The sequence below is a fragment of the Gallus gallus genome, chromosome 27 (genome assembly GCF_016699485.2).
Source record: "Gallus gallus isolate bGalGal1 chromosome 27, bGalGal1.mat.broiler.GRCg7b, whole genome shotgun sequence".
Taxonomy (NCBI): domain Eukaryota; kingdom Metazoa; phylum Chordata; class Aves; order Galliformes; family Phasianidae; genus Gallus; species Gallus gallus.
This window is the reverse complement of record NC_052558.1, coordinates 2,777,109-2,795,327: the sequence shown is the minus strand read 5'-3', so window position 1 is coordinate 2,795,327 and position 18,219 is coordinate 2,777,109. Positions and strand designations below refer to the sequence as shown.

Below are 18,219 nucleotides of genomic sequence, written 5' to 3'. Positions count from 1 at the left end.
GTGTGCCAGAAGGGGAGGGGTGTGGGGGAGTCCAGGTGAGGGGGGGGGGGGGGGGGGGGGGAGAAATACCCTGAGAGGGGAAAATGCCCCAGGTGGGCAGTGACAACAGTGGAGCTGCCTCCGTGCGTGGGGCAGAACCACCCCCCCCCCACAGTCCCCCTCCATGGGTGTAGGATTGAGGGGAATCGTGCGGTGTGTGCGGGACCGGGCGGCTTACACCGTAGGAAAAGGGCGATGGGAGCGCGACGGGCACGAAGGGGTTAATAAGAGGGGGCGGGGCCGATCCGTCAGGGGGCGGGGCCAGGCTGGGGGGCGTGTCCGACGTCAGGCAAGGCGGTAGGGCGGGGCCGGCGGCAGAGCGAGCGCCGATTGGCGGACGGGCGGTGATTGGCGGGGCGGGTTGTTTGCGCCCGGCGAGGGGGCGTGGCCTTGGGGGCGCGGGGTCGGGGGGCGCGGGGCCGGGGGGGGCGCGGGGCGGCCATGCGGCTGCTGCGCTGCCTGCGGAAGCGGGCGGCCCTGGCCGGGGTGCCCACCTACATCGAGCACTTCAGCAAGTTCTCGCCTTCGCCGCTCTCCATGAAGCAGTTCCTGGACTTCGGTGAGTACCCCCCCCCCTCAATCCCCGGTAACGGACCCCCCCGGACCGCACCCCCCTCCCCGGGGTACAGCCGGGAGAGAGGCAGCCCCCCCCCGGCAGCGTCCGTACGTCCGTACCCCTGTGCCTGTAAACAGCCGGGCCGGGGTGGGGCTCCCCGGTGATGAGCACCGCCCCCCGCAGTGGGCACGCCCCCCCCCCCGGCAGCCGCCATCCCTACGCCGGGAAACACCGGAATGGGGGCGGGGGGGGGGGCTGCCCCCACGTTGGGACCTTCCCCCATCTGGTTAAGCTCAGGGCTATATTTACCCGCACTGCTGCGGTCGGCAGCGGGGATCCCCATGTCCACATTCCCTGGGCTCTGTCCCTCTGTCACCCCCCCCCCCCCCCCCCCCCCCCCCCCAGCCTGGGGTGAACCCCGCTCTGATGGCACCCAATGTGCTCATCCCCTGTGATCAGGGGCGCACTGGGCTGTGCTGGGCTGTAATGGGCTGTGCTGGGTTGTAGTGGGCTGTACTGGTTGGGCTGTACTGGGCTGTACTGGTTGTATTGGGCTGTACTGGTTGTACTGTGGGCTGTGCTGGGCTGTGCTGGGTTGTAGTGGGCTGTACTGGTTGTGCTGGGCTGGGCTGTGCTGGGCTGTGCTGGTTGTAGTGGGCTGGGCTGGGCTGTACTGGTTGTACTGGGCTGGGCTGCACTGGGTTGTGCTGGTTGTAATGGGCTGTACTGGTTGTACTGGGCTGGGCTGCACTGGGCTGTACTGGCTGTGCTGGGTTGTGCTGGGTTGTAGTAGGTTGTAGTGGGTTGTGCTGGTTGTACTGGTCTGGGCTGTGCTGGGTTGTACTGGGCTGTGCTGGGCTGTGCTGGGTTGTAGTGGGCTGTACTGGTTGTACTGGGCTGGGCTGCACTGGGCTGTACTGGTTGTACTGGGCTGTACTGAGCTGTGCTGGGTTGTAGTGGGCTGTACTGGTTGTGCTGGGCTGTACTGGGCTGTACTGGTTGTACTGGGCTGGGCTGCACTGGGTTGTGCTGGGCTGTGCTGGTTGTGCTGGTTGTAGTGGGCTGCACTGGCTGTACTGGGCTGGGCTGTACTGGTTGTGCTGGGCTGTACTGGGCTGTACTGGTTGTGCTGGGCTGTGCTGGGCTGTACTGGTTGTGCTGGGCTGTGCTGGGCTGTACTGGTTGTGCTGGGTTGTAATGGGCTGTACTGGCTGTGCTGGGCTGCACTGGTTGTGCTGGGCTGTACTGGGCTGCACTGGGTTGTAATGGGCTGTACTGGTTGTGCTGGGTTGTAATGGGCTGTACTGGCTGTACTGGGCTGCACTGGGTTGTACTGGGCTGTACTGGCTGTGCTGGTTGTGCTGGGCTGTGCTGGTCCCCTCCTGGCAAGCTCCCCCCCCCATGCCCTTAGTGCTCCCAGTACTGAAGGAAGGTCTATGGACTGGGGGGTCTCAGCTTGCTGCAGGGCCGGGGCTGACCCCCTCCTGCCCCACCCCCCCCCCCTTCCCAGGCTCCAGCAATGCCTGTGAGAAGACATCCTTCGCCTTCCTGCGGCAGGAGCTGCCCGTGCGCCTCTCCAACATCATGAAGGAGATCAACCTGCTGCCCGACCGCGTGCTGCACACCCCCTCCGTGCAGCTGGTGCAGAGCTGGTGAGCACGGAGCTGCTGGCTGTCACCACGAGGGCTCCCACCATTGTCACCTGCCTGGTGCCCCCGTGGGTCCCGCTGCTGTCACCTATAGGGGTCCCGCTGCCACCATCAGCCAGGTGCCCCCGTGGGTGTCATCACAGTCACCCAGAGGGATCCCGCTGCCACCATATGCCCCCATGGGTCCCACTGCTGTCACCCATAGGGGTCTGGTCCCGCTGCCGCCCCCTGCTGTATGCCCCCGTGGGTCACAGTGCTGTCACCCATAGGAATCCAGTCCTACTGCCACCCCCTGCTGTATGCCCCCATGGGTCACAGTGCTGTCCCTCCAATGGGTTCCACCATTGTCACCCTCCAGATGCCCCCATGGGTCCCACCGAAGTCACCCACAGGGGTCCCAGTGCCACCATATGCCCCCATGGATCCCACCAAAGTCACCCAAAGGGGTCCGGTCCCACTGCCACCCACTGCTGTATGCCCCCATGGGTCACAGTGCTGTCCCTCCAATGGGTTCCACCATTGTCACCTGCCAGGTGCCCCCATGGGTCCCACTGCTGTCACCCATAGGGGTCCGGTCCCACTGCCGCCCCCTGCTGTATGCCCCCATGGGTCACAGTGCTGTCCCTCCAATGGGTCCCACCGTTGTCACCTGCCCTATGCCCCCATGGGTCCCACCGAAGTCACCCACAGGGGTCCCAGTGCCACCATATGCCCCCATGGGTCCCACTGCTGTCACCCACTGGGGTCTGGTCACCCTGGTCCACTGCCACCCCCTGCTGTATGCCTCCATGGGCCACAGTGCTGTCCCTCCAATGCTCCAATGGGTCCCACCATTGTCACCTGCCAGATGCCCCTATGAGTCCCACCAAAGTCACCCACAGGGGTCTGGTCCTACTGCCACCCCCTGCTGTATGCCCCCATGGCTCCCATTGCTGTCCCTTGGAGGGGTCCCACCATTGTCACCTGCCAGATGCCCCCATGCGTCCCACCAAAGTCACCCATAGGGGTCCTGCTGCCACCACATGCCAGGTGCCCCCATGGGCCCCACTGCTGTCACCCACAGGGGCCCGGTCCCACTGCCACCCCCTGCTGTATGCCCCCATGGGTCACAGTGCTGTCCCTCCAATGGGTCCCACCGTTGTCACCTGCCCTATGCCCCCATGCGTCCCACTGCTGTCACCCAGAGGGGTCCAATCCCATTGCCACCACCCTCCTGGTGTCCCCATGGGTCCCACCTCCATGGCCTACACAGATCCCACTGTGACTCCTATCACTGCTGCCACCTCTGGTCCCCCCCACTGCTGCCATCTGCCCTCCCCAGCAGGTCCATGGGGTGCTGGTGGGGGGGGTGACACAGGGACAGGACACAGGCATCCCCCAGAGCAGCACCCATCTCTCACCCTGGGGTGACAATGGCTGCATGGGGACATGCGGGGGGGTCCTCAACCAAGGGGTGCTGCCCCATCCTCCTGTCCCTGCTGTCCCCTCTCTCCCCATGGCTGGGGGGGCTGTGTGGGTGGGGGGGGGGGCAGGCTCTGGGTGTCCCTTTAAGGGCGGTGCTGGCGGGCTGGCCGTGCTCCCAGCTGCCACGTGATGAGTTGTTTGTGTCCTCGGGTCTGTGCCAGGGCTGCCAGTGGCACTGGGGGGGGGGGGGAAGGGGGGGGAGGGCAGCAGGGCCTGGCAGTGCCCTTCTGTCAAAGCACACGTATGGGGGGTGGGCACATTGCTGTGACCTCCTGGGGTCACACTGGGGGGGGGGGATCTGTCTCTGCTGTCTCCTTGTGGGGTGGGGGGACGAGCACGGACCCCCCTCCTCGTGAGCATAGGGTGGTTTTGTATGGGGGGGCGCTGAGCCCCTCTCCCTGTATCGGTGTCCCCTCTGTTTGGGGTGGCCGTGGGGTGACCATCTCCTCCCCCAGGTACGTGCAGAGCCTGCTGGACATCATGGAGTTCCTCGACAAGGACCCCGAGGACCAGACCACGCTGGGGCAGTGAGTGTGGGGTGACAGCGTTGTGACCCCCCCCATAGTGCCACCTCTATCACCCCAACCCCACTCTGTGTTCTCCCCTGTGCCTCCTATGGGGAAACCCAGCCCAGCTCGCCCCCCCCCACCAACCCACCCCCCCACAGCCGCTGCCCCACACTCCGTATCACCCCTCAGCCCCCCCCCAAACCCCCCCCCAGGTTCACCAATGCTTTGGTCACCATCCGTAACCGCCACAACGACGTGGTGCCCACCATGGCACAGGGTGTCATCGAGTATAAGGACGCCTATGGGGACGACCCGGTGTCCAACCAGAACATCCAATACTTCCTGGACCGCTTCTACCTGAGCCGCATCTCCATCCGCATGCTCATCAACCAGCACAGTGAGTGGCCCCATATGTGTGTGTCCCCCCCCCGTACCCCCCCCTCCTGGTGCCCACCCATCAGCGCTGAGCATCCCCCGCGCATCCTATAGTGGTTCTGAGCATCCCATTCCCACCCCTGCTGTCCCTGTCGGTTCTGGGTGGCCCAGTCCTGCTCTGGGTATCCCTGCCAGCCCTGAGCATCTCTTGTCACACCCAGTGTGTGTCCCCCCCCCACCCCCCCACCCCGACCCCCACCACCACCACCACCACCCATCAGGACCTGAGTGTCCCCACCAGCCCTGGACACCCCCTACTTCCTGACCTCAGCATCCCCCTACCCCAGGGGTCCCCATCAGTCCCAAGCATCCTGCTGCACCCCCAAGGTGTCCCCCTTCCCCCCAACCCCCGTGTGCCCCCCCCAACCCCCAGATGTCCCCCCCCCCCAACTTCCAGGTACTCCTTCCCCCCCCCTCAGGTGTCCCCCCCACCCCCAGGTGCCCCCTGCCCACGCCCCAGCCCTATGCCCTGCCCCATATCCATCCCCTGCCCACCCTTGGGGCATGGATGGGTGCAGCAGGGGGGGTATGGGGGCGCATCTGGGGGGTCCCACAGGGATGATATATGGGCTCCCCCCCCCCCCCCCCCCCCTCCCCGTGCCCCCCCAGCGCTGCTCTTTGATGGCAGCACCAACCCGGCGCACCCCAAACACATCGGGAGCATCGACCCCCACTGCAGCGTGGCCAACGTGGTGAGAGGTGTGTGGGACTTTGGGGTGGGAGGGTATGGGGTTGGGGGGGGGGGTCAAAGAAAAGTGGGGGGGGGGGAGGCTTTCCAGCTGCTGAAAGTCCCACTGATGGCCCTGCTGTGGGATCTTCCCACCTGGGAGCCATCTGTGTCACGAGTTGGGCCAGCCTCAGCACTGGGGTTTGCATTGGGGTCCAGAAATATGACATGTTTATGGGGATGGGGGGCAAAAAAGGAGCCCCCCAAACCTCATAGGAGCACCGACCCCTCCGCACTGCCCTCTGCAGATGCCTACAACATGGCCAAGCTGCTGTGTGACAAATACTACATGGCCTCTCCCGGCCTGGAGATCGAGGAGGTGAACGGTGAGGGCTTGGGGGGGGCGGGGGGGTCCCTATAGGGGATTGGGGAGGGGGTGTGGGGGGGGATTCTCAGGTGTGTCATATGGGGTTGGGGAGGATGGCGAGGCTGCTCTGTGCCCTGCAGCCAGCAATGCCCAGCAGCCCATCAGCATCGTCTACGTCCCCTCGCACCTCTACCATATGCTGTTCGAGCTCTTCAAGGTGAGGATGGGGCTGGGGGGGGGCTGGGAGGGGGCAATGGGTGTCTGGGGTGGAGGTAGGGGGGGCTGCAGGGGTGTGTGGGAACTGTGCAGGGGGTGTCTGGGGGATGTCTGGGAGGGGGTGTCTAATAGGTGTCTGATGGGTGTCTGGGGGGGTCCATAGGGGTGTCCAGGGGGTGTCTGGGAGGGGGGTGTCCAATAGGTGTCTGATGGGTGTCTGGGGGGGTCTGGTGGGATTGGGGGGGTCCATAGGGGTGTCCAGGGGGTGTCTGGAGGGGGGTGTCCAATAGGTGTCTGGGGGGATCTGGTGGGATTGGGGGGCCCACAGGGGTGTCTGGGAGGGGGTGTGCAATAGGTGTCTGGGGGGGTCTGGGGTGGGGGTAGGGGGGGCTGCAGGGGTGTCCAGGGGGTGTCTGGGGGGTGTCTGGGAGGGGGTGTCCAATAGGTGTCTAGGGGGTGTCTGGGGGGGGTCTGGTGGGATTGGGGGGTCCACAGGGGGGTGTCTGGGGTGGGGGTGTGTGGGGGGGCTGCAGGGGTGTCCAGGGGGTGTCTGGGGGGTGTCTGGGAGGGGGGATGTCCAATAGGTGTCTGATGGGTGTCTGGGGGGGTCTGGTGGGATTGGGGGGTCCATAGGGGTGTCGAGGGGGTGTCTGGAGGGGGGTGTCCAATAGGTGTCCAATAGGTGTCTGGGGGGGTCTGATGGGGTTGGGGGGGTCCGCAGGGGCATCCAGGGGTGTCTAAGAGGGGGTGTGCAATAGGTGTCTGGGGGGGTCTGGGGTGGGGGTGAGGGTAACTGCAGGGGTGTCTGGGGGGTGGGGGTCTGGGAGGGGGTGTCCAGTAGGTGTCTGATGGGTGTCTGGGGGGGGTCTGGTGGGATTGGGGGGTCCACAGGGGTGTCTGGGGTGGGGGTGTGGGGGGGGGCTGCAGGGGTGCCCAGGGGGTGTCTGGGAGGGGGTGTCCAGTAGGTGTCTGATGGGTGTCTGGGGGGGGTCTGCTGGGATTGGGGGGTCCACAGGGGTGTGTGGGGGTGTCTGTGTGATGTCTGTCTGGTGGGATGTTCAGTAGGGTCTCTGGGGGTGTTTGGTGTCTGGGGGTGTCCTGTGGGTGTCCTGTGGGTTGTTGGGGGTGTCCAGGGGGTGTCTGGGGGGTATCTGATGGGTGTCCAGGGGGTGTCTCATGAGGTGTCCAGTGGGTATTTGGGGGTGGGGGTGTCTGACATGTGTCCAAGGGGTATCCAGGGGGTGTCCAGTGTGGTCTCCAGGGGGTCCCTAAAGCCCCCTGCCCACAGAATGCCATGAGAGCCACCGTGGAGAGCCACGAGAACAGCCCGCAGCTGCCCACCATCCGGGTGTTGGTGGCCCTGGGACAGGAGGACCTCTCCATCAAGGTGTGTGCAGGGACACCCCCGGCCCCCCCCCCCCCTCGGCCCCCCCCCATCCCAGCTTGTCACACGGGGTTCGTTGTCACCACGTGTCACCTCTTGCAGATGAGTGACCGGGGTATGGGTGTCCCCCTGCGTAAGATCGAGCGTCTCTTCAGCTATATGTACTCCACTGCGCCCACCCCACAGCTGGGGGCGGGGGGGGCCCCCATGGTCGGTGCCCCCCTGGTAGGTGGGGAGGGGGGGAGGGACCTCAGGGTGGTATGTGGGGACACGTGGGGAAGTGGCGCAGGGAGATTTGGGGGTGGCGTGGGGACATCTGGGGGGCACTTGGAGTGGTGTGGGGACATCTGGGGGGCACTTGGAGTGGTGTGGGGACATTTGGGGACATGGGAGGTGGCACTGGGGTCATTTGGGGCACTTGGAGTGGCTCGGGGACATCTGGGGACACTTGGAGTGGCGTGGGGACATTTGGGGACGCCTGGGAGGTGGCACTGAAGGCACTGAGGGGCACTTGGAGTGGCATGGGGACATTTGGGGACATGGGAGGTGGCAATGAGGACATTTGGGACACTTGGAGTGGTATGGGGACATCTGGGGACACTTGGGGGGTGGCATTGGGGACATTTGGGGCACTTGGAGTGGTGTGGGGACATTTGGGGACATGGGAGGTGGCAGTGAGGACATTTGGGGTCACTTGGAGTACCGTGGGGTCTTTTGGGTGCTTGGGAGAAGGCACTGGGGACATTTAGGAACATGGGAGGTGGCACTGGGGGCGTTTGGGGTCACTTGGAGCGGTGTGGGGACATTTGGGGACATGGGAGGTGGCACTGGGGGCGTTTGGGGTCACTTGGGAGGTGGCATGGGGACATTTAGGGGTGCCTGTGTGGGCAGGATCATTTTGGGGCGCTTTGCTGTAACGTGGTGGGGTTTGGGGTAATGTGGGGGCATTTTGGGATCATCGTGGTGAGGTTTTGGGGTTACTGAAAGGCATTTGGGGGTCACCACTGGTGAGGATTTGGGGTTACATGGGGGTATTTTGGGGTCAGCGTGGTGAGGTTTGGGGGTGGCAGTCAGATATTTTGGGGTCAGCATGGTGAGGATTTGGGGTCCGCATGGTGAGGATTTGGGGTCAGCATGGTGAGGTTTTGGGGTTACATGGGGATATTTGGGGTTGGCATGGTGAGGTTTTGGGGTCCGCATGGTGAGGATTTGGGGTTACATGGGGATATTTGGGGTTGGCATGGTGAGGTTTTGGGGTCCGCATGGTGAGGATTTGGGGTTACATGGGGATATTTGGGGTCAGCATGGTGAGGTTTTGGGGTTAAGTGGGGTCACTTTGGGGGTGGCACGGTGAGGTTTGGGGGCGGCACTTGGATATCTTGGGGTTACAGGGGGCTGTTTTGGGGTTGGCGTGGTAAGTTTTTGGGGTCACGGGGGAGTATTTGGGGTCATGGTGAGGTTTTGGGGTTACTGAAAGGCATTTGGGGGTCACCACTGGTGAGGATTTGGGGTTACATGGGGGTATTTTGGGGTCAGCGTGGTGAGGTTTGGGGGTGGCAGTCAGATATTTTGGGGTTACGTGGGAGTATTTTGGGGTCCACATGGTGAGGATTTGGGGTCAGCATGGTGAGGTTTTGGAGTTAAGTGGGGTCACTTTGGGGGTGGCACGGTGAGGTTTGGGGGCGGCACTTGGATATCTTGGGGTTACAGGGGGCTGTTTTGGGGTTGGCGTGGTAAGTTTTTGGGGTCACGGGGGGGGGGTATTTGGGGTCACCACGGTGAGGTTTTGCAGTGGCACGGATACGCTGTGCCTGTGTGGAGCGCCACGGGGACACGCGGGGTCAGTTGGGTGAGCTCGGGGTTGGCACGGGGAGTATTCTGGGATGCCGCGTGGACCTTTGGGGCTGAATGGGACCATCTTCGGGTGCGTGGGGCAGCACGTGGAGGTTGGGGGTGTGTGGGGACGGCACGGTGAGCTCAGGGGGTGCGGCACCGGGGTGGCGCAGGGACGGCTGCCTGCATACAGTGCCCCCCGCAGTGCCGGGGGGTGCTTTGGGCGCTGACCCCATTGCCCGCACCCCACAGGCCGGCTTTGGGTACGGGCTGCCCATCTCCCGTCTGTACGCCAAGTACTTCCAGGGGGATCTGCAGCTCTTCTCCATGGAGGGCTTCGGCACCGACGCCGTCATTTACCTGAAGGTGGGGGCCAATCCCACCCCCCCCCCCCTCAGGGGGACCCCTTTGGGTCCGGCGGCGGTGCCCACCTCTCCGCTTTGTCCCATAGGCGCTCTCCACGGACTCGGTGGAGCGGCTGCCGGTGTACAACAAGTCTGCGTGGAGGCACTACCAGGCCAGCCAGGAGGGGGGGGATTGGTGCGTGCCCAGCACCGAGCCCAAGAACACCTCCACCTACCGTGTGCCATAGGGCGGGGGGCACCGCCGGGACCCCCCCGCGGTGGCACTGCGGTATGGGAGCTGGGGGTGGCCGTGGGGTGTTATGGGAGGGAGGGGGAAGCCCTCGTTGCCCCCCAACCCACCAGCCTCGCTGCACGCCCCGTGGTGGGCACAGCCCCGTGGGCAGCGAGGGCCCCCCCACCCCTCCCCCCAAACCAGTTTGAGCAGCAGCACTTTGTGCCCCCCCCCAGCACAGCCCTGGCTGTAGGAGGGGATCCCCCCCCCCCCCCAAACTCCTTGCGTTGCACTACTGAGCTGTCCTCACCCGCGTGTGCCCCCTTCCCCCCCCCCCATGCTCCCCAATGGGTCGACCCCCCCAGCATGCCCTGACCTGCTAGGGACTCTGCCCCCCCCCCCCCCCGTAATGCTGACAGTAAATTGGGTGTTGACTGAGCGCCTGTTGTGGCTTTTGGGGACTTCCCCCCTCACCCCCCCACTGTGTGCCTTCCCCACGGCAAGGTCCTTTCTCCTGCTCCGTGCCTCAGTTTCCCCACCCTGGGGTCCCCCTGGGATTGGGGGTGTCATGTGGTGGCACCTGGGGACGGTGGTGACGGGGAGGGACAGCCAGGTTTGGGGGCAGGGTTTCTCTCTGCCCCCCCCAACTCCAGCACAGAGCCCCCCACCCCTCCTCTCCCCACCAGTCAGGCTCACTCTGGCTGCACCACTTTGCATTGGCCCTTGAGACCCTTTTATTTCCTGGGGGTGTCCCGTGCCGCCAGCGGGCTGGGGGCTGAAGGGGGGGGGGGGGGGGGTCAGCATTTGCTTACCGCACCCCAAGTGGGGAGGTGTGTCTGGGGGGGGTCAGGCCATGCACTGTCCTTGGTTGGTGCCGCACCACAGCAGGGCTGAGGGGTGGACGAGGGGTGGCAGTGACCCCCCCCCAGACCCCTTGGGGTGGGGAGGGGTAGCTCGGGTTCGGTGGGGGGCGGGGGGTGGAATGAGATGGAGGGGGGAGGTCCAACGTGCTGTTTGCATCCGGAATAGGGGCCCACGGCGGGGTCCGGTCTGTGCCTGTGGGGTGCAGGGGTGCAGGCGGGGGGGACACCCGTGCCGCTCCGTGCCCATCTCAGCCTGGCACCGCGGTCCCTTGGCCATGGCGTGTCCCATGCCGGGGCCGGATGTCCCCTGGGGTGGGGGGGTGGCTGTAGGCAAGGGAAGGGGTCTGGGGGTTCTCTTGCCCCTCCCTCCCCCCCCCCCCCCCTTAGCTCCGCCGCTGCTCCTGGTCCCTCTTCTTCTGCTTCTCCCGCTGCTTCTCCGCCTTCTCCTGGGCTTTGCGCTCCTTCTCCACTGCCAGGCTCAGCTCCTTCAGTTTGCGCTTCAGCACGGCACGGTCCTGAGAGCTGCCCACGCCCAGAGCCTGCCAGCACACCGCGTGCTGCCACAGGGGGCACGTGGCCCCCCCCCCCGCCCAGCACAGCCTTGGGGTCTGGCCCCCCTGCCCTACACACCAGCCCCGTGAGGGGTCTGGAAGCCAGTCTGTTGGGCTGCCTGAAGCTTGTCCTGCCTTCTGCCCCGTGATGTACCTAGTGATGTACAGTGATGTACCTAGAGCCTACGCACAGCTGCCCCATGGAGCAGGCTGCTGGGGGACCTGGAGCCTCTTGTCCTTTGATGAGCCCGTTGGTGAACCTAGAACCTACCCATCCCTGTCCCATGGAGCTGCCTGTTGGGTCGCCTGGAGCCTGTTGTCCTCTGCATCCATTGGGTTACCTAGAACCCACCTAGATCTTCTACCCCACAGAGCTGCCTGTTGTGGTACTTAGACCCCAACTAAGCCTGCCCAATTAAAGAAGTCCATTAAGGGATCTAGAACCCACTCAGACATCCTGTCCCATAGGCAGAGTCACTTGCTGTGTTACCTAGAGCCTTTTATCTTCTGATGAGTCAATTGGGGTACCTAGAACCCTCACTGACCTCCTACCCTGTGGAGCACCTTGTTGGCATGCCCAGAAGCTCTTGCCTCACTCCTGAGCCTATCAGCCTCCCTAAAACCCCCCAGAGGTGTAGGAACCCTCTCAGTTCCCTACCTTGAGCTTGGCCCCATCGAGATGCAGGAGCCGGGGGCCGTCGATGCCGTGGGCAGAGAACTCCTCCACGTACTGCTCCAGGCTGAGGCTCTCCAGCCACTGCCCGACCTGGTGGCACGTCCAACCCATGGCCGCGCCGGGGGGCTCGTCCAGGAACTGGGTGCAGGATCCAGGCGTCAGCAGGGGACGCGTGGCACCCGGTGACGTCAACCTCGCTCCCCCAGCCATGGGGCTCACCTCGTCCGAGGACTGTGACAGCGTGTGGTAGGGGTAGGAGCACTTGGTGGCAGCAGGGCCAGGCAGGCGCGGGCTGGAGCTGGGCGGTGGGGAGTCCTCACTCAGCGTCGAGTCCTAGGGCAGCAGGGGGAGCGAGGGCTGCGCCCCCAGAGCACCATGCAGCCCCCCCACCACCCCCAGCCCCCTCCCCGCAGGGCTCTGTCATCCCAGGTGGCCATCAGACCTTTGGGGCTTTGGCACCCCAATAGCGATCTTCACCCTACCGAGCTCTGATTCCCTCCCCTATAGCTACCCAATCCTCTGCTGCTTCCATCCTCCCCCCAAAGGTGTCCTGACTCTATAGGGCTTTGGTCACCTCCCCTAGAGTTAGCTTGATCCTGTAGGTCTTTGATTCCCTCCTTTGCTACAGCTATCTTGACCCTACGGAGCTTTGATCCCCACCTTTCCCATAACTTTCTTCACTCTATAGGGCTTTGAACTTCTCCCCCATAGCTATTTTGACCATATGGGTCTTTGTCCCTATAGTGACCCAAACCCTAGGGACTTCAACCTCTTCCCCTATAACTGCTTCACCCACAGGGGTACTGAGATCCTTCGCTGTAGGATCCCAGCCCTGTAAGGCTCCTGTACCCACCCCAATGGAGATGGGAGACCACCGGCACTGACCTGGGACGCAGATTTGGCAGGGCTGAGCCCCTCGTGCCGGGGGGAGCCGGTGGGTGATGCAGAGCCAGGGGAGGCTGAGCCCCGGGCACCGTCTGAGAACCAGGAGAATGGCAGGAAGGGTGACCCCGAGGGGCGGCCGGGACCTTCTGATACCTCCCTGGGGACAGAGCTGTGTTAGGGTCCCAAGGCCGTCCCCTGTGCTGCACGGGGCCTGGCAGTCCCTACCGTGGGGTGGGGGTCCCGACCTGCTGCCCATGGACAGGCGGTTGCTGCCCTTCTCCTTGCGGCTCTTGCTGGAGGATGCCCGGCGGAGGGTGACCCTGTGTGGGAGGGGCTGCTTTGGTGGACAGCTGGGTTCCCAGGGGCTGTGCTCCCCGCAGCCCCCAGTCTGACCTCCCACCCTCCCCCCCTCCTCAAACTTTCTCCTTCCATCCTTTTTCAGATCCATCCATCCATCCACCCATCTCCAGAGACCCTCCCCATCCATCTCTCCATCCATCCATCCATCTATCCATCTACAGGGACCTTCATCCATCCATCCATCTACATAGACCTTCCCCATCCATCCATCCATCCATCCATCCATCCATCCACATAGACCTTCCCTATCCATCTGTCCATCCGTCCGTCCATCCATCCATCCATCCATCTACAGAGACCCTCCCCATCCATCTCTCCATCCATCCATCCATCTATCCATCTACAGGGACCTTCATCCATCCATCCATCTATTCATCTACAGGGACTTTCATCCATCCATCCATCTACATAGACCTCCCCTATCCATCCATCCATCCATCCATCCATCCACATAGACCTTCCCTATCCATCTGTCCATCCATCCGTCCATCCATCCATCCATCCATCCATCCACATAGACCCTCCCCATCCATCCATCCATCCATCCATCCATCCATCCATCCATCCATCCCCCCACCTCTATGGAGACCCCTCCTCCACGTCCCCACTGCACCCCCCACCCGTCCTTCATCCATCCCTCCCCACTTCTGGATCTCACCCCAAATCCAGGAACTTTCTCCGCGTCTTCTTATCCAGCCCCACAGTGGGGCTGGCCGGCTCGGGGGGGCTCACATCCCTGCTGTCATCTGTGGGATGAGGATGGGGTGTCACCCCACACCCCCCCCCCACCATGGTACGGGCAGGGGGCTGGGGGGGGGGGGGCTCACCTTCGCTGTGCCGTTGGAGCCACGCATCGCGGCGGGCGAAGCCGGGCGAGCTGTCGGAGCTGGGGCAGGACTTGGGCGAGGGGGTGCCCGCCAGCCCCTCCTGGGACGAGGCGTTGGTGAGGGGCCGGTAGCGGCCGAGGGGCGGCGAGGGGGCCGGGGGGGGATCCCCCAACACCCTGCACACCGCCCCCGCCTCGAAGGAGAACTCGGAGCGCGAGGAGGGCGAGGGGGCCAGGAGCAGCGGCGCGGCTGGGGGCGAGCGGCCGGGGGCTGCGGGGCTGCCCTCAGCTCCCTGGGCGGGGGCACAGGGCAGGGTGGGGAGGGGAGGGGGGTCAATCCCCCCATCGGTCCCCCCTGGGGGGCCTCCAACCCCCGTCGGTTCCCCCTCCCCACCCCCCCCCCTTCCCAGAGGCGTCTCCTTCCTCCCGCTCTCCCCTTCCCCACGGCCTCCATAGGGCGCGGTGCCCCCCGGCTCTCACCGCCGCCTCCAGCCCCTCCTCGCCCTCGGTGGAGCTGGCGCTGTCTCGCAGGCGGGAGCGCGAGGGCCGGTGCCGACGGCTCTTGGCTAACAGCCGGGCTCGGGCCTTCTGCAAGCTGCTGTCCAGGCGAGGCGTCTCTGGAACCACAGCGGTAAAATCTGGGGGTGAAAGAGAGACCGGGGCAGAGAGAGAGAGACGGACGGACAGACGGACGGACGGGTGGGGACAGGGGGAGGGGGTGGGTGGGGAGGGGTGGGGGGGGGGGTGGGTGGGTGGAGAGATGGATGGAGGGATGGGGATGGAGGGATGGGGATTGGTGGGGATGGATGGATGGAGGGATGGATGGAAGGATGGATGGGGATTGATGGGGATAGAGGGATGGATGAGTGGATGGATGGATGGGGATGGATGGATGGATGGAGGGATGGAAGGATGGATGGGGATTGGTGGGGATGGATGGATGGAGGGATGGATGGATGGATGGGGATTGATGGGGATGGAGGGATGGGTGGAGGGATGGATGGATGGATGGGGATTGATGGGGATTGATGGGGATGGATGGATGGAGGGATGGATGGATGGGGATGGATGGATGGAGGGATGGAAGGATGGATGGGGATTGATGGGGATGGAGGGATGGGTGGAGGGATGGAAGGATGGATGGGGATTGATGGGGATTGATGGGGATGGATGGATGGAGGGATGGAGGGATGGATGGGGATTGGTGGGGATGGGTAGGGATGGATGGAGAGATGGATGGAGAGATGGGGATTGGTGGGGATGGAGGGATGGATGGGGATTGGTGGGGATGGATGGAGGGATGGAGGGATGGATGGATGGGAGGATGGACGGACGGATGGGGATGGATGGATGGATGGGTGGGAGGATGGATGGATGGGTGTATGGACGTGTGGATGGGTAGGGAAGGACGGATGGGGATGGATGCACAGATGGACAGGGATTGGTGGGGATGGATAGGGGTAGGTGGAGGGATGGGGATGGAGGGATAGGGATGGAAGGATGGGAATGGGGGGGATGGGTGAATAAGGATGGAGGGATGGGGATGGGGGAATGGACAGATGGATGGAGATGGATGGGGGGATGGATGGATGGGGAGGGATGGAGGGATGGATGGATGGGTGGGGATGGAGGGATGGGTCAGGATTGGTGGAGGTGGATGGACAGATGAATGGATGGATGGGGATGGGTGGGGGTGGATAGAGATGGATGGATGGGGATAGAGGAATGGACGGATGGATGTGGATGGATGGATGGATGGATGGATGGATGGATGGATGGATGGATGGATGGGCAGATGAATATGGATGGGTGGGGATGGATGGATGTGGATGGATGGACAGATGGGGATGGGTGGGGATGGATGGTTGGATAGGGAATAGGAGAAAGGGATGGATGGGGAGGAACAGAGGGATTGCAGAGGGATGGATGGATGGGTAAGGTCAGGTTAGGACATGGGATGGGACAGCAGTGGAGGGACAGACGGACAGGCAGTCAGGAAGAGAACAGCCCGGTGCAGAAGGGACAGAGGGACAGCAGGGCATGGAGGTAGGGCAGGAATCAGAGGATAAACAGGATCCCAGTGGGAAGGGCAAAGGGGGGGGGGTGTTGGGGACATGGGTGGGTGGGGCACCGCGGTGGGTGGGGGAGAGGGGAAGGAGGGACAGAGAGAAGTGCTCAAAGAAACGCCCGGCGCGTGCGGCACAGGGAGCGGAGCTGCGGGCATCCCCAACCATGGGGTGTCCCCAACCATGGGGTGTCCCCAACCATAGGGTGTCCCCAACCATGGGGTGTCCCCAACCATGGGGTGTCCCCAACTATAGGGTGTCCCCAACCATGGGGTGTCCCCAACCATAGGGTGTCCCCATCGGCTGTGTGACACCTGCACACACGTGTGCCTGGCACCCTGCATGGGGTCACCCCATGGGCGAGGGGCTGCGTGCCACTCCGCTGCGCCCCAACCCCACGTGTGGCTCTGTGCCACGTCCCCTGGTGTGTCCCCTGGTGTGTCCCCTGGTGTGTCATTGTGGTCCCGAGCACATCCCCGTGCCAAAATAAGTGTCTCTGTGCCTCATGTGTGTCCTTATGGCCCCACATCCCCCTATAAGTGTTCCCATGTCTCTGTCCTGCGTGCATTCTTACACCCATCCCAATGTGTCCCTCTGCCCCACACACGTCACACACCCCTGCTGCCCTATGTGCCCCATGCATGTCCCCCCATCCCGATGCCCACACGCACGCTGTCCCCACGGGGTGACCCCCCCCTCACATCACCACTGGCAGGCAGGAGGACACCGAGGGGGCCTGGGGGGACCGTGGGGGGACAGTCCCCATCAGCGGGGTGCTGCACCCCACAGCCCCCAGGGAACTCACCGAAAACCTCATCTGCATCCTGCAGCTTGGAGACAGACATGGTGGGACCGGGCTGGGGGAACAGGCAGGGGGGTCGGGGGGGGGGGGATGGATAATGATGTCAGTATTGATGTACCGGTCAGGAAGGGGTTAAATCCCCCAGTGTTTGGGGGATGTCTCAGCTGGGGGGAGCTCCGAATGGTGGCATTGGGGCGGGGAGGGGGAGGGGGGGGGGGATGTGAACCCGACTCCTCCCTACCCCCGGGGAGGCCAATGCTGGGAGGGGGCGGCAGTACGGGGGTGTGCGGGGAGGGATGGGGGGGGCGGGGGGGGGGGATGCTATGTGGGGGTTGGGGTGTACCGAGGGTGGGGTGTACCGGAGATGCTCTATGGGGATGGGGGTATACCGGAGATGCTCTATGGGGATGGGCCCGCCCGGGGGTTACGCCCTGCTCCCCTCCCCACTCACCCGCGCTCCTCGGGCATCCTGGGCGCCTCCCCCCCACGCCGGGTCGGGGCCGAACCGGGCCGAGCTGAGCCGGGCCGGGGACGTTGGGAATCGGGCGGACCGGGCCGAGCAGAGCGGAGGGCGCTGCGGAGCGGGGCCACCCCGCCGGGCCGGGGGCCGCGGGGGGGGTGGGGGGATGGAGCGGGGGGGGGGGACAGGAACCCGGAAGCGGCCGTGGGGGGGGGGGGGGGGGGGGGGGAGGGGAAAGGTGGGGGCAGGGATCCGCCGCCCCGCCCCGCCCCGCCCCGCCCTGCCCGGTACGGTGCGGTGCGGTGCGGTGCGGTGCGGTGTTCGTGGTGCTGAACGGACAGCGCCCGGCAGCGCCTCGGGCACGCGCATGGCTTGCACGCCCCTTACACGCGCGCACTCGGCTTGCACGTGCAGCCCCCCCTCCCCTCAATCCTACCGCCCCCCCCGGGACTGCACGCACCTCCCGGCGCCCCCAATGCCCCCCATCCCGCTCATCCCTCCCAGCCCGGCCGTTACCCCCCCCCGTATCACCCGCACTGCCCCCCCTCAGCCTCCCACTCCTCCCAGCGACCCGCCTCAGCCCTCCCAGTATCCCCCGATCCCTCCCAGTTCTCCCAGTGCCCCCCCCCCCAAATCCTCCTTGCCCTCCCCACCCCTCCCAGCCCACCCAGTGACCTCCGCTCCACCCGAACGCCCCCTCCCCATCCTTCCTACTGCTCCCATTGACCCCCACTTCTCCCTCCCCATCCCTCCCAGTCCTCCCAGTGCCCCCCCCGTCCCCCATATTCCTCCCCATCTTTCCCACTCCTTCCACTGACCCCCCCCATAGTTCTCCCAGTGCCCTCCCCTATCCTTCCTCCTTCTCCCATCGATCCCCATCACTCCCAGCCCCCCCCCACCCCTCCCAGTGCCCCCCCCCCCCATCACCCCCCCCACTCCTCCCAGTGTCTCCATCCTTCCCAGTCCTCCCAGTGACCCCCCCCTTCTCCCCCCCCATCCCTCCCAGTTCCCCTCCGGCGGGGCAATGAGGAGCGG

General features: G+C 64.6%; 2 protein-coding genes across 5 annotated transcripts; one reads left to right on the top strand and one right to left on the bottom strand.

Annotated features, from left to right (window-relative positions):
- Positions 1–454: 454 nt before the first annotated feature.
- LOC107050147 (pyruvate dehydrogenase (acetyl-transferring) kinase isozyme 2, mitochondrial) lies at positions 455–10,101 on the top strand. 2 transcript variants are annotated; one of them, XM_025144081.3, is made up of 11 exons: positions 455–598; positions 2,106–2,247; positions 4,164–4,235; positions 4,430–4,614; positions 5,262–5,351; positions 5,628–5,705; positions 5,827–5,903; positions 7,191–7,289; positions 7,389–7,511; positions 9,372–9,485; positions 9,571–10,101. In XM_025144081.3, exons 1-11 carry the CDS (start codon positions 481–483, stop codon positions 9,709–9,711), a joined length of 1,239 nt encoding a protein of 412 aa, XP_024999849.2. In that variant the 5' UTR covers positions 455–480; the 3' UTR covers positions 9,712–10,101. The 2 variants fall into 2 exon arrangements, with proteins under 2 accessions (XP_024999849.2, XP_040509204.1); XM_040653270.2 differs by lacking the exons at positions 7,191–7,289; positions 7,389–7,511.
- A 296-nt stretch (positions 10,102–10,397) lies between these two features.
- SAMD14 (sterile alpha motif domain containing 14) lies at positions 10,398–17,333 on the bottom strand. 3 transcript variants are annotated; one of them, XM_025144082.3, is made up of 10 exons: positions 17,176–17,333; positions 16,728–16,779; positions 14,337–14,494; positions 13,858–13,957; positions 13,689–13,776; positions 12,916–12,990; positions 12,671–12,827; positions 12,005–12,118; positions 11,768–11,923; positions 10,398–11,097 (listed from the first exon to the last, which is right to left on the bottom strand). In XM_025144082.3, the coding sequence occupies exons 2-10, from the start codon at positions 16,765–16,767 to the stop codon at positions 10,942–10,944; spliced, it is 1,044 nt and encodes a 347-aa protein (XP_024999850.1). In that variant the 5' UTR covers positions 16,768–16,779; positions 17,176–17,333; the 3' UTR covers positions 10,398–10,941. The 3 variants fall into 3 exon arrangements, with proteins under 3 accessions (XP_024999850.1, XP_040509206.1, XP_024999851.1); XM_040653272.2 differs by having other exon boundaries at positions 13,858–14,149; positions 14,337–14,473; XM_025144083.3 differs by having other exon boundaries at positions 14,337–14,473.
- Between the last annotated feature and the right edge of the window lie 886 nt (positions 17,334–18,219).

Coding starts and splice junctions, on each gene's coding strand:
- LOC107050147 (XM_025144081.3), top strand. CDS start 481: ATGCGGCTGCTGCGCTGCCTGCGGAAGCGGGCGGCCCTGGCCGGGGTG. Junction 599..2,105: donor GAAGCAGTTCCTGGACTTCG/GTGAGTACCCCC, acceptor CCCCCTTCCCAG/GCTCCAGCAATGCCTGTGAG. Junction 7,290..7,388: donor AGGAGGACCTCTCCATCAAG/GTGTGTGCAGGG, acceptor CACCTCTTGCAG/ATGAGTGACCGGGGTATGGG.
- SAMD14 (XM_040653272.2), bottom strand. CDS start 16,767: ATGTCTGTCTCCAAGCTGCAGGATGCAGATGAGGTTTTCG. Junction 13,777..13,857: donor GCTCCAACGGCACAGCGAAG/GTGAGCCCCCCC, acceptor CTCATCCCACAG/ATGACAGCAGGGATGTGAGC. Junction 11,924..12,004: donor TGTCACAGTCCTCGGACGAG/GTGAGCCCCATG, acceptor TCCTGCACCCAG/TTCCTGGACGAGCCCCCCGG.